The 15,361-nt window shown below is 42.5% G+C and overlaps 1 protein-coding gene across 4 annotated transcripts in view; it reads right to left on the bottom strand.

Annotated features, from left to right (window-relative positions):
* ntaq1 (N-terminal glutamine amidase 1) overlaps positions 1-14,345 on the bottom strand; it is a 70,100-nt gene extending 55,755 nt beyond the window's left edge. For all 4 annotated transcript variants that reach the window (XM_073050408.1, XM_073050425.1, XM_073050416.1 and 1 more), the window contains exons 1-3: positions 14,080-14,345; positions 8,568-8,667; positions 3,263-3,313 (exon numbers count right to left, since the gene is read on the bottom strand). In XM_073050408.1, the coding sequence (XP_072906509.1) occupies positions 3,263-3,313; positions 8,568-8,667; positions 14,080-14,174 (246 nt within the window). In that variant the 5' untranslated portion in view covers positions 14,175-14,345. The remainder of the gene's footprint in view (positions 1-3,262; positions 3,314-8,567; positions 8,668-14,079) is intronic.
* Positions 14,346-15,361: the final 1,016 nt, after the last annotated feature.

Genomic DNA, 15,361 nt, shown 5'->3' with positions numbered 1-15,361 from the left:
GAGGTGGAATCTGATGAGAGAGGAGAGTGGACTACGGGAGAAAGGGAAGAAGGAAGAGCATCATGGGGAGGTGATAGTCAAGGAGAAAAGAAGTGTTTAAGAGGGGAGCCAGAGTGGGGAATAGAAGAAGAGGGAAAAGGGAAGAAGAAAAAATTACCATAAGGAGAAATCAATGCTTATGCCATCAGTTTGGAGACCACCCAGAAGGAATATGAGGTGTTGCTCCTTCAAACTGAGAGTGGCCTCAATAAGGGCTGTAGAGTAGGCCACAAACCAACATGTCTGATTGGAGGCCTTCAGAAGGCCTTTGACAAGGTGCCACACGAGGCTGCTTAACGAGCTACGAGCGCTAGGTATTACAGGAAAGATCCTAGCATGATAAAAACAATGGCTGACAAGCAGGAGGCAAAAAGTGGGAATAAAGGGAGCCTTTTGTGGTTGGCTGCCAGTGACTAGTGATTCTTTTTACGTTATATGTTAATGATTTGGATGATGGAATTGATGGCTTTATTGCAAAGTTTGTGGAAGACATGAAGACGGGTGGAGGAGCAGGTAGTCTTGAGGAAGGAGAGAGGATGCAGAATGACTTAGACAGATTAGGGGAATGGGCAAAGAAGTGGCAGATAGAATAGTGTTCGTAAGTGCATGATCATGCACATGGCAGATGAAATGAAAGGCATGATTATTTTCTAAACAGAGAGAAAATACAAATAACTGAGGTCCAAAGGGACTTGGGAGTCCTTGTGCAGGATTCCCTGAAGGTTAATTTGCAGGTTGATCTGTAGTGAGGAAGGCAATGTTAGCATACATTTCAAAAAAAAGGATTAGGATACAAAAGCAAGGATGTAATCCTGAGATTTTATAAAGCACTGGTGAGGTCTCACTTGGAGTATTGTGAGCAGTTTGGGGCCCCTTATTTTAGAATGTGCTGAAACTGGCGAGGGTTCAAAGGAGGTTCACAAAAACGATTGCAGGTTTGAACGGTTTGTCATATGAAGAGCATTTGCTGGCTCCGGGACTGTATTCACCAGAACTCAGAAGAATGAGGGGTGACCTCATTGAAACCTACTGAATGGTGAAAGGCTTTGATAGAGTGGACATGGAGAGGATGTTTCCTATAATGGGAGTGTCTAAGACCATAGGACACAGCCTCAAAATAGAGGGGTGTCCTATTAGAAGGTGATGAGGAGGAATTTCTTTAGCCAGAGAGTGGTGAATCTGTGGAAATTGTTGCCATAGACAGCTGTGAAGGCCAAGTCTTTATGTATATTTAAGGCAGAGGTTGATAGATTCTTGATTGGTTAGGGCATGAAGGGGTATGGGGAGAAGGCAGGAGATTGGGGCTGAGAGGAGAATTGGATCAGCCATAATGAAATGGCAGAACAGACTCGAACGGCCAAATAGCCTAATTCTGCTCCTATGGATTGGAATTAAAATCATTGGCCGCCAGGAAATCCTACTTGTTGTAGATGGAGCATAGGAGCTCACAAATGTCAAAGAAAAATGTGCATTTGGAGTACCGGATATAGTAGACAACCTCAACAGATTGGCAGTTGAAGAGTTGGCTCACTTGGAAAGACTCTTTGGGGCCACGAATAGAGGCAAGGGAGGGGGTGAATGGACAGGTTTAGCATTTCTTCCGCTTGCAGGGAAAGTGCCATGAGGGAGATTAGCGTGGAGGAATGAATGAAGGGTTATGGAGAGAGCAATCCCTGCAGCATGCGGGGGGGGGGGGGTAAGATAAAGCTGTGTTGGTGGTAGGATTCCATTGGAGATGCTGGAAGTTGTGCAGAATGATGTGCTGGATGTGGAGGCTCATGGGGAAGTAGGCAAAGAACTCTATCCCTGTTAGGGCAGTGGGAAGATGGGGTGAGTGCAGATGTCCGTGTGACAGAAGAGATGCAGGTGAGGGCAGCATCAATGGGCAGAGGAGGGGAAACCCCGCTATTTGAAGAACATCTCCTATGTTCTGGAAAGGAAAGCTTCATCCTGGGAACAGATGTGGCAGAGACAAAGGAACTGAGAAAATGAAATGGCATTCTTACAAGTGACGAAGTGAGAAGCATAGTCAAAATGGCTGTGAAATCAGTGGGTTTATAAAAGACATCATTAGACAGCTTTGCCTTCCCACTTAAAATTGTGCAGTTAATTAGACTGCAAGGATGCCAGGGAATGTAGTCATCTTTTACGCTGTGTGAACAGAGGAATTAAATGTCTCTGGTTGAATAACTGACAACTTTTCAGTTCACCTGGACCTTCAACAAGAATACAAGCTGTTGCAAAAAATAAACATTTGTTTAATCAAATGTATCCCACATAAGATGCAGTTAGGATCGTTTGATGTTTTCTCCTGATTCCAGACCAGACAGAAGTGAAATTCCAAGAAATGATTTACCCACTTTCACCCAACTATTCACCACGGAGTGATAGTTGATAAAGTTAACCAATAACCAATGTTATAGTTGTAACTTTCTCGGTGCCTTCTTAAAAAAATTAACAGACCCTGCAGCAGTCTGTAAGCCTTCATTGAGAAGGTTAGAAACTTGAGAACAGAAGCACCTTGTGGTTTATGACTTACCTCAGACAGAAAGCAAGCAAAGTAGTTAAATACTGTATTGCAAAAACTTGCACTGTATTAGAAGTTATTACAAAACTTCTAATAACTGTAGATTAAACCAGGGCAAGTTGATAAGATGATTAAGGAAACATGTGGGATGTGGCTTTCTATGTAAAAATGGGACATTGTTTAGAGAAAAGTCATGACAAACATACTTAAGAAACCTCAGTTGGTAAATGATATACAAGTACACACATATCAGGAGGGATGTCAAGACCTAGGAAAATGTTTTAAAAAGCTTCAACTATAAAGAATAACTAAATTTGGTAATGTGGAGAGCCTGGGGAAGTTGGATTTGCCCTAGTCAGAGCAGGAACTTAATAGGGATGACCTTGAAGGGTCTCGTTCTGAAACGTTGACCATCCATTTTCCTCCACAGATGCTGCCTGGCCCACTGAGTTCTGGGTTGAGGCTGTCACCGTTGGCAATATTTTCACATGGAAAGCTATTAGGATCCAGAATGTGTCATACGGAAAGGCAATTGGAGATGTACTTGAAAGGACTAATTTACAGCTTTACACAGAGGAACTTCTCAGTTTGGACTTACTTGGGCTTTCTGCTTCCTGTTCAATTCCGACACTTGAATTATCAAGAGAGGTTTAAAAGATATTGGTAAAACTTTGTAAAAATAAGAGTAATACTTACCCAGATTACAGGCTGATCTTCATGGCAAGATCTCTGCCTCCATATAGGCACCTTTACAGTTCAGGAATGAAGAAAGAAATCAGATTTATAAACTATTCTGTAATGTGCTTAAGTATTTATAGACCTGTTTATTTACTCTAATTACTGAATGATATTACGTGGTATGATGAGATCCATTCATTTTGTGCAACCAATAGAGTATTGGTTAACACAGGAGCTCCTCTGCTAACTCAGTGCCAAACCCTGCCTTCAGAGGATGAGCCATTCAGAACATTAATGCCCCTTGTCCACATTAAATTAGCCACACTCAAATTGAACACCTATGAGCTCTGATTCTGAATGTTAATATTGACCTGTTTTTTCATCTATCCCTAGGCTATTATCTGTTATTGATATTGCTAACATACTATTTATAGTGGGCAGATAATACTTTTGTTGTCCTGGTCAATGCTCAGCATACAAGCTAATAAAATTTATTATAGGGGTTATTTGGAATGTCATGCCTATAAGGCATTGCAAAGAGCTCTCTAACAAGTTATTCTTCCCCAACACCCCTGCCAATAGTTCTTCTTATTCAGTATCCCTTGGAAAGATCCTTGAGCACACTCTTTACAAACCATTGTCAAATCATAGCAACTCATTGCATTAAAAATGACTACATATTAACAACACTGAGCCTGCCAATGAGTTGGAGGTTTGGCAAGATGTAAGACTTACAGCACACAATTTTCTCTATCATAAGTAAACCAAATTTACTTCACATAGACACATAGCCTGATTAAATGGGAAGAGAACAGAAGCCACAACACCATCTCCTAAGAGTAATTTATCCCAATAATATGATGACTGGAGGATGTGTACACACGAATTAAATCCGTAAGTTCAGACACAATAGTGCGGCACTCAGCTTCATCAGTGGGAATTGCCATCTGTCTAGCTGGCTGAAATGATATCACAATATGCAGCAGAGCAAAAGAATCCTTCAGCCTAGCTTCTCTGAGGAAACATTAAGTGACTGGGCTCATGCATCAGACTCTAGGTCAAGTCTGAGAGCAGATTCCCCAATGGAGCAAGCACCTGCTCCACGTAAAATTCCATGGCACAGCATAGCCCAGATATCATTGGGACAGCACCCCTGGCAAGGTCAAGACCTCTGTTTCAGCACAGGAACCCTGAAATGTGCTAACACCTTTACTATCCAAGGCATACAAGTACAGGATATAAATGTCATGAAAATTAGCATGTTGCAACACCATGGTACATTACAAGGACAAACATAGGTCAAAATAAATTTAAACTAACATAAATTATACATAACATGTGTGCAAAACAAACAAACAAGATAGCGCACAGTGACACTTGGACAAGATTGAGAATGACAGAGAAGGAAAATAGTTTGATGTAGCATTAAGGATTTTCAGACCAGTTCAACAACCTGATGGCAGTAGGGAAGAAGCTGTTGTTGGAACTGGCTGAGTTTAAAGAGGGCCAGTGGTTTTACATGTTACCCAGTGAAATATGGGTCTTTATGTTCATATTTACCTGTTGGTTATTTTTAATAACATTAACATGAGGGAGGAGCTGGCCAAAGTTAAATGGACTGATATCCTAGCAGAAAAGACAGTGGAACAGCAATGGCAGGGATCCTTGGGAATAATGTACAAGGTGCAAAATTAGTTCATCCCCCGGAGAAGGAAGGATTCAAAGGGGGGAAAGGGGCCACAGTGGTTGACAAAAGAAGTCAGAGATTGCATAGCATTAAAAAAAAAGAAGTATGACAGAGCTAAGGTGAATGGGAAGACAGATGATTGGGAAATTTTTAAGGAACAACAGAACCTAACTAAAAAGGCAATACGGGGAGAAAAAACGAGGTACGAACGCAAGCTAGCCAGGAATATAAAGAAGGATAGCAAAAGCATTTTTTAGGTATGTGAAGAGAAAGAAGATAGTTAAGAACAATGCTGGGCCCTTGAAGAATGAATTGGGTGAAATTGTTATGGGAAACAGAGAAATGGCAGAAGAATTTAATAAGTACTTTAGATCTGTCTTCACTAGGGAAGACACAAGCAATCTCCCAGATGTATGGATGGGCCAAGGACATAGGGTAACAGAGGAAATGAAACAGATTGACATTAGGAAGGAAACGGTGATGAGTAGACTGATGGGACTGAAGGCTGACAAATCCCCAGGTCCAGATGGTCTGCATCCTAGGGTACTAAAGGAGGTGGCTCTGGAAATTGCGGATGCATTGGTAATCATTTTCCAATGTTCCTTAGATTCAGGATCAGTTCCTGAGGATTGGAGAATGGCTAATGTTATCCCACTTTTTAAGAAAGGAGGGAGGGAGAAAACAGAGAACTATCGTCCTGGCAGCCTAACATCAGTAGTGGAGAAGGTGCTGGAGTCCATTATTAAAGATGAAATAGTGGCATATCTAGATAGCAGTGATAGGATTGGGCCGAGCCAGCATGGATTTACCAAGGGCAAATCATGCTTGACTAATCTATTGGAGTTTTTCGAGGATTTAACCAGGAAGTTAGACAAAGGAGATCCAGTGGATGTAGTGTACCTCAATTTTCAGAAGGTATTTGATAAGGTCCCACATAGATTGGTGGGTAAAATTAGAGCTCATGGCATTGGGGGGGAAGATATTGACATGGATAGAAACCTGGTTGGCAGATAGAAAGCAAAGGGTAGCGGTGAATGGGTGTTTCTCGGAATGGCAGGTGGTGACTAGTGGGGTGCCACAGGGCTCGGTATTGGGAGCACAGCTGTTTACGATTTACATCAACGACTTAGATGAAGGCATTGAGAATAACATCAGCAAGTTTGTTGATGATACTAAGCTGGGTGGCAGTATGACGTGATGAGGATGTTAGGAGAATTCAGGGTGACTTGGCAGATACTTGGCAGATGACATTTAATGTGAATAAGTGTGAGGTTATCCACTTTGGGAGTAAGAACAGGAAGGCAGATTATTATCTGAACGGTGTAGAGTTAGGTAAGGGAGAAATACAAAGAGATCTAGGAGTCCTTGTTCATCAGTCACTGAAGGTGAATGAGCAAGTGCAGCAGGCAGTGAAGAAGGCTAATGGAATGTTGGCCTTTATTACAAAGGGAATTGAGTACAAGAGCAAGGAAATCCTCTTGCATTTGTACACAGCCCTGGTGAGACCACACCTGGAGTATTGTGTACAGTTTTGGTCTCCAGGGTTAAGGAAGGACATCCTGGCTGTAGAGGAAGTGCAGCGTAGATTCACAAGGTTAATTCCTGGGATGTCCGGACTGTCTTACGCAGAGAGGTTAGAGAGACTGGGCTTGTACATGCTGGAATTAAGGAGATTGAGAGGGGATCTGATTGCAACATATAAGATTATTAAGGGATTGGGCAAGATAGAGGCAGGAAATATGTTCCAGATGCTGGGTGAGTCCAGTACCAGAGGGCATGGTTTAAGAATAAGGGGTAGGTCATTTAGGACAGAGTTAAGGAAAAACTTCTTCTCCCAGAGAGTTGTGGGGGTGTGGAATGCACTGCCTCAGAAGCCAGTGGAGGCCAATTCTCTGGATGCTTTCAAGAAGGAGCTAGATAGGTATCTTATGGATAGGGGAATCAAGGGATGCCCCATGGACAAGGCAGGAACTGGGTATTGATAGTAGATGATCAGCCATGATCTCAGAATGGTGGTGCAGGCTCGAAGGGCCGAATGGTCTACTTCTGCACCTATTGTCTATTGTCTATAACAAAGATTGGCTAAATGGAAAAATTCGTCTTCCTTGTCAGTCCTTCAAAAGTAAAGATGATTTATTTTCACTCCAGATCCATAGATTCTGTGCTGACTAATCACGCCAATGTATAACTTTACTATATCTCATGGCACAGAAGGAAGCCTATGAGGCCCATCAGGTAGATGCAAGATGCAAAAAGAACAATCTTATCCATGCTATTCTCTGTATCGTTATTTCATGAACCCATGCAACATGGTCTCTCACATGCACATCAATTCTCTTTGACTCTTTTGTCACTGAGCTAGGTTAAGGACAAATTACTGTAGCCAATTCACCTACCAGTATGTCTCTGGTGTTGTATTGTGAACAAAGTCAACAGAGAGACACTGAAGCTAGTGGATATAGAAGTGTTTTCTTCAACAAAAATGAACAGCAAGCATCAGATTGAAACATTCTTGGAGGAAGAGGCCTCCCAACCTATTATTATATGGCATTTTTATATGCTAAAGATCAAAAGTAATAGCAGAACAATTCTAGAGCTAAAGTATATCTACAATGCTTCCTTTGAATTACATATAGTTTTCACACACCTCTTGCTTTACAGCCACACTGTAGACATCCAAAATGAATATCCAATCAACTCCGGTCTACAGCTCCAGGAAATCTATTGGTCAGGGCTGCATTTTAAATTCAATCTACAATCCATGTTCCTGTCTGAAGACTGGTTGCTGGTTTAATATTTACTATATGCCCTAACTCCAGAATATGCCTTAACATCTGGGATGTAGGAATTACCTGGGAAGGATCCATGTAGTTACAGGGAGAAAGTGCAAACCTTGGACATTCAGCACCCAGGGAGGTCAGGATTGAATACGGATCTGAGCCGCCATGTCTATAGAGTGGGAGTCCCACAATGCAGTGGGAATTACCCGACTGATCATTTGGCAAGCCATCACTCTTCCTGAATGCCCCAGTCACAGAAGCAAGGTTTGAAGTTTCTTCCCAGATGTTCCTTTTCCATTCTAAGTGGTCATTCTTACGTGTTGGTGAGAATGTTGTATTTTTCCTGGAAAAGCTTTGAGAACACCCTTGAAATTCCTTTGGTCCAGATGAAAATGCTCCTCCATCAGATTGCTAATCTGCAGGAAATGGCATTTTGTATCCCTCTCTTGAATTTTCTCCCTCTTGGAAATCTGTTCTTGAGTAGGGTATTAATTTCAGGAGTCCTATGTCTTAGAGTGATAGAGAGGTACAGCATGGACTTTAGTTCATCAAGGCAGTCCCGATTAACCACCCATGTACAATACTACATTCATTCCATTTTACTGTCCCCACATGCCCAGAACAGGGAGTGGTGTGGCCTGTGCATTAGAGCTGATCAAGTATAATTAGACCCTCAAATGAGAACATTGACATTGATTCACTTATCCTTCTAGTAACTTTGGAGGATTTTGTGGAGCTGCTGTTAATGGACTATCTTAAGTGTTTAAAGGTGCATGTTGTAATTATCATATTAAAAATTTACCATTGAAACTCTGGTTCCAACAGCCCTGGTCACCTCCAGACCATGGATACTTACCATCTTTTGATCATTTGAAATGAAGATAGCATACCATTCTTCCAAAGAATGCTGCCTTTTGTTCTTTATATTTTCACATAGCTTCCATACATTTTCTTCACTGTAAAGACACAAATAGGTTAAAATGCTTGATTACTTCTCTTTACAAGTCTTAAATTGAAATGCTCTGTGCATCATAGGTCATTAGGAAAGAGAGGCTGATGATGGGATGATATCTGGTTATCAATTTATTATTGTCATATGAACAATAAAATGTTAAAAAGCTTTTGTTTGTATGCCATCTAGACAAGATCATGCCATCTGTGCACTCAGTGGCCACTTTACTAGTTACAGGAGTGTACCCAATAAAGTGGCCACAGGAGTGGAACCCAGGGTGATCTTCTGTTGCATTGATGTGTTGTGCATTCAGTTAAGCTCTTCTGCACACCACTGTTGTAGTGCATAGTTATTTGAGTTATAACTGCCTGCCTGTCAGTTTGAACTGGTCTGGCCATTCCCCTCTGACTTCTATCATAATGAAATGTTTTTGCCCATAAAGTAGTTAGTCACTAGATGCTTGTCACCATTCTCTTATCAACTCTAGAGACTGCCAAGCATGTAAGTCACAGGAGATGATCAGTTTCTAAGATGGCCACTCCATCTGCCATTACATTCTGTTCTAGCCACGTGGTTGCTATGGCCAAGAAAGTACACCAGTTCTTCTATTTCCTCAGGAGAGTAAGGGAAGTCATTATGTCCGGAATTACCTGAACCAATTTTTACAGGTTCACTAGAGGAAGCATCCTATCTGGATACATCACAGCTTGTGATGGTAACTTCTCAGCCCAAGACTTCAAAAAATTGCAGAAGGTTATGAGCGCAGCCCAGTCCATCTCGTTAACTTGCCTTCCCTCCAGTGACTGTCCACATTTCTTGCTGCGCAGGAAAGTAGTTCAATATATTTCTCTCACTCAGGACATTATTCTCCCCACTTCCGCTGGGCAGAAGATAGAACAGTTTGAAAACACCTACCACAGGCTCAAGGACCTCTATCCCACTGTACCAAGACTTGTTAAAGGATCTCTTATAATGATAAAGCTGAACTCTCTATCTCTCATTTTACTCATTTGATATCTATGATTGTGTGGCTAAGTGCTGCTCCAATGCTATGTGTAAATTTACCGATGACTCCACTGTTGATTAACAAATCAAAGGTGATGACAAATTGGCACATAGGAGGGAGATTGGAAATCTGCTTGAGAGGTGTCACAACAACAACCTCTCGCTCAACATCAACAAAACCAAAGAGCTAATAATCCACTCCAAGAGGAAGAAACCAGAGGTCCAGGAGCCAGTCCTCATTAGATCAGAGGTGGAGAGGGTCAGTAGCTTTAAGTTCCTTGGCATAAACATATTACCTGATCTGTCTTGGGACCAGCATATGAATGTCATCACAAAGAAGGCATGAAAGTGCTTTTACTTTCTTGGACATTTGTTTAGAGTTGACACATCACCAGTACTTTGACTTCTATAGATGTACAGTTGAGAGTATCCAAACTGGCTGCATCATGGCCTGGTATGAAAACACCAATGCCCAGGAACAGAAAAGGCTAAAGAAGCTGGTGGCTGTCACTCTTGGTCTGTTTATGGATAGTTTTTTATAAAATTCTTCTTTCCTGTCAATGCCTTCATGAAAATGAATCTTGAGCTATTGTACCGTACATGTGCTTTGATAATAAATTTGAACTTGTCCTTTCCCTTGCATTTATTTGTCTGCCTGTTCTGCAGATTCTCTGTTAACTGTAACATTATTTTTTGAATTGTTATTGTTTTCCTTTAATACTTCCTCAATGTGCTTACATTCAGCTCCACTTTATTAGATACACTTGTACAACTGCTCGTTAATGCAATGATCTAATCAGCCAATCTTGTGGCAGCAACTCAATGCATAAAGTATGAAGGCATGGTCAAGAGGTTCGAAAATTGTTTGATCGAATATCAGAGAGGGGAATGTAATGTGATGGATGTACAGGATGGAGGGGTACGATGTTATTTTGAGGAATGGGATGCTGCCAGCAAATCTGAATGGCATAGGAAAAGGCAGCCAAGAAATGTGAACACGCGGCTTTAAACCACCTGGACAACACAAACACCTATGTCAGGATGCTGCTCATCAACTATAGCTCAGCATTTAACACCATCATTCCCACAATCCTGATTGAGAAGTTGCAGAACCTGGACCTCCATACCTTCCTCTGCAATTGAGTCCTTGACTTCCTAACCAGAAGACCCCAGTCAGTGCAGATTGGTGATAACATATCCTCCTTGTTGACGATCAACACTGACACACCTCAGGGGTGTGTGCTTAGCCCACTGCTCTACTCTCTGTATACACATGAATCTGTGGCTAGGCATAGCACAAATACCATCTACAAATTTGCTGATGATACAACCATTGTTGGTAGAATCTCAGGTGGTGACGAGAGTGCGTACAGGAGTGAGATATGCCAACTAGTAGAGTGGTGTCGCAGCAACAACCTGGCACTCAACATCAGTAAGATGAAAGAGCTAAATGTGGTCTTCAGGAAGGGTAAGACGAAGGAACACAGACCAATCCTCATAGAGAGATCAGAAATGGAGAGAGTGAACAGCTTCAAGTTCCTGGGTGTCAAGATCTCTGAGGATCTAACCTGGTTCCAACATATTGATGTAGTAAGAAAGAAGGCAAGACAGCGGCTATACTTTATTAGGAGTTTGAAGTGATTTGGCATGTAAACAATTACACTCAAAAACTTCTATAGTTGTACTGTGGAGAGCATTCTGACAGGCTGCATCACTGTCTGGAATGGAGGGGCTACTGCACAGGACCGAAAGAAGCTGCAGGTGGTTATAAATCTAGTCAGCTCCATATTGGGCACTAGCCTACAAAGTACCCAGGACATCTTCAGGGAGTGGTGTCTCAGAAAGGCAGTGTCCATTATTAAAGACCTCCAGCACCCAGGGCATGCCCTTTTTTCACTGTTACCATCAGGTAGGAGATACAGAAGCCTTAAGGCACACACTCAGCAATTCAGGAACAGCTTCTTTCCCTCTGCCATCCGATCCCGAAATGGACATTGAAGCTTTGGACACTACTGACTTTTTAAATATACAGTATTTCTGTTCTTGCACATTCTTTTAAATCTATTCAAAATATATAATTGATTTACTTGTTTATTTATTATTATGTTTTATTTTTTTCTCTCTCTCGCTGCTAGATTATGCATTGCATTGAACTGCTGCTGCTAAGTTAACAAATTTCTCATCACATGCCGGTGATAATAAACCTGATTCTGATTGTGATAAATAATATCTGCTGGAGGGTCAGGCAGCTTCCATGGAAGGAAATTAACAGTGAAGATTCTGCGTTGAGACCCTTCATCTTGGAGAAAAAGTTGGCAAGCAATGGGTGGATCCAGATGAGGAGGGGTAACAGGCAAAAGGAGGAGGGCAAAATGGAAATAGCAACAGGTGATTGGTGGAGGCAACAAAGGGAAATGGATTATGGAATCGGATAAGAAAGAAGGTTGGAGTGAGCAGACAGGGACAATGGGTGGAGGGACCCTGTGGGAGGGGCATGTAGTGATGGACAGCTGGACCAAGAGGAGGAGGGAAAAAGAACAGGGTGATGTTGGAAATGCCGGCAGTATTGCCATCCCATGAACAAATACTCAATAAAACGGTTGTCAGAGATGCAACTTGAGGTGATGACAGCAAAGTCACCAGTGAGATCGCAAAAGGCAGCGGGTGATTATGCAACAAATAATCAGCGGGTCGCACAACATCTGTCAGGAAAAGCGAACTGACGTTTTGAGTTGAAACCCTACATCAGGTCTCGGATCTCTCAGTGACCATGCAGATGGACTGTGACATTTGCAAGGGGCAGGCAGAGAGGAAGATGAAGTGAGTTGGGAGGCCCAAATCACTGAGAATGAGGAATTCTGGTGTAGAGAGCAAGGGAATAATGAGTGTTGTGTATTTAGTATCAGTAATATTATAAATACATTGCTTAAATTAAACATTTTTTGTTCATTTAAATAATTCATTACAGGTTATATGTAAAAGTATGTGAATAGCATACATACAACAGAAATGCACACCTTTCTAGTAGTAAAACAGAACTCAGACTCACATCGTGCTTTTCTTTCAATTAGTTTTATGTTTTGCAGTTACACAACACAGCAGTGAGGACAATCAGTTGCAAATTCTGCTGTCATGCTACTACTTGTCATGAATGATGGTGGACCATTGAACAGCTAATGACAGGTGGAGGCGACTCCGAGAACATCTCCATCTTTATTGAGGGAAGGTTGCAGAATGTGAGTGTTAAAGAGAAGGCTGAAACATTCACCACCAGGCTCAAATGTTAAATGGGTTATCCATCACAGCTTCCTCTGGAGATCCTCACCAACATGGAAGCCAATCTTCAGCAAACCTGCGGACACGAGGGGTTGCAGATGCTGGAATCTGGAGCAACAAACTATCTGCCGGTTGAATTCATGTTGCAGGTTTTAGACTTGAAACATCAACGATTTCTTTCCTCCTACAGAAGCTGCTCAACCCACTGAGTTCACCCATCAGATTGTTTGCTGGTTCAACAAGTATGATTCACGTTGCAATGTAACAAGGCCAAGAGCACTGGATAACAGTGAAGGCTACAGGACCAGACAATATCCCAGGCACAGTACGAATGGCTTGCTTTCCTGAACTCTAACCAAGCTGTTCTTGTACAGGCAAGGCATTGAAGGCTTTGCCTCAGTGCAGGCAAATGAGATTAACATCACTGGGCAAAAAGGTCAGATGTGATGAGCTAAAAGGCTTGCTTCTGAGCTGTATGACTTCATTCCAGGACAATAAGTGATGGTGGGGGGGGGGGGGGGAATCTCACAGAGTATAAAATAATGAGGACCATAAACAGGGTCAATGCACATAATCGTTCCTCTAGTATTGGGGTTCAAAAACTAAAGGCACAGGTTTAAGGTGGAAGGGCAAAGATTTTATAGGAATCCAAAGGACAGCTTTTCCACACAGAAGGTGGATTATGTAAGGAACGAACTGCCTGAGAAAGTGGGAGAGTTACTTTAACATTATTTGAAGACATTAGGATAGTTATTTGAATAGGAAAGGTTGAGAGGAATATGGGCCAAACATGGTGAAATGACACCAGCTTAGACGGGCACTTTCTCTGTAACACCATATTCCACATTCTATTGTGTTCTTCTCTTGTACTACGTCAATGTACTTACGTTTAGAAATGATCTATATGGATGGTATGCAAAACAAAGATTTTCACCGTATCCCGGGTACCTGTGACAATAATATCATTCCGTTTCAGTTCTTTTTGGCATGAATGAGTTGTGCCGGAAAGCCATGCTGTATGACCCTAAATTATCGTGCTGGATTTAATACTCCTAAAGATACAGCAGGCTGGGTGCAAATTAAAGCGACAATTACTGAGTTACCCACACAAGCGCAGGTCAGGCCTGCACCTTACCAGTAACAGCTGGTGTACACACATTCCTCCTTTAAAATAGCTGGCACTGGGCACGTATTGCCTGGGTCCAACCTGGCGGGATTCGGCAAATTCATAACGCCTTCCGGGAAAACGCAACTCTTAAACACCGACGCCGATCAGTTCCCGGCTCGGAGCCCCTCCGCCGTCACTCAGACCTGGAAACAGAATGATTCCAACCGGAACCATGGGTCTCGCCAGCAACGGAGCCCGAATGACAATGGACACCGACATTTCCCCGCCCACCCCGTGACGTCGCTAAGGCAACCGGCTGCGCGCGCACCCCCGGTATCTGGGGCAAAACACAGGGTCTTACGGGGGTCGGGCAGCGTCTGTGGGGGCGGGAGAAATTGCCGGGGTTTTGCCCAGGCGCTTGAGTTCTCACAGCAGACTGCCGCATGTGAAAAGTTAACCCTTGGTTTTCTCTTCGTGGACGCTACCTGGCCAGTTGGGCATTTCCAGCGTTTGCTGTGTGTATTTTAGTTACGACTAAGTGGATCATTTTAAGCACGGCATTCCTGACGGTGCATGTGTTGAGGATGTTGGGCTGTGGAAGTTTCTGTTTATATCTCCTCAGACATTGCTCGGTATGCTGGATGCTTACAGCATTTTCTGTTTTGTTCTAAGGATTGATCCCCGAGACACTGACAAGACTCTTGAAACGACCTGTCATAGCTGAAGATGAATTCTTGATCTCCCAGTCTATATTGTCTCAGGCATTGTTTACCTACCCCTGCCCTGTAACTGAAGCACTGTATTCAGCTGTTTACCAGCTCAGTTTCATGATGTATAACATGATCTGCTCAGGGGGCATGCAGAACGTGTTTTCTCTTTATCTTACGACACGTGACGTTAAGCAATCAAATAAAAGGCAAAGTTAAATTAACAAACAGATCAAGAGCAGTTAAGTTAGGATGGATGTTGATATTTTAAAAAGTTGGGCTTCCACGGTTGTAATTCGCTGTGACTTTGTACAAGACAGAGACAGATGCCTGAGTTAGACCTGGCAAACAATAACAGGTTATTGAGGAGACTGTGGCTGCAGATAAGGTGCAGAAGAGCTTTACCAGGGTGCTGCCTGAATCAGAGGTTATGAGCTCTCAGGAGAGGTTGGATTAACTTTGGTTGTTCTCCCTAAAACAGTCTGACGGGAGACCTTGTAGAGATTTTTTAAATTATGAGAGGCAGAGATAGGATAAATAGAATCTTTTCCCCAGGGTTGAAATGTCAAACACAAGAGGACATCATTTGAAGGTGGGGGATG

The sequence above is a fragment of the Hemitrygon akajei genome, chromosome 1 (assembly GCF_048418815.1).
Source record: "Hemitrygon akajei chromosome 1, sHemAka1.3, whole genome shotgun sequence".
Lineage (NCBI taxonomy): Eukaryota > Metazoa > Chordata > Chondrichthyes > Myliobatiformes > Dasyatidae > Hemitrygon > Hemitrygon akajei.
The sequence above is the reverse complement of the archived record's forward strand: the minus strand, read 5'-3'. Positions and strand labels throughout refer to the sequence as shown.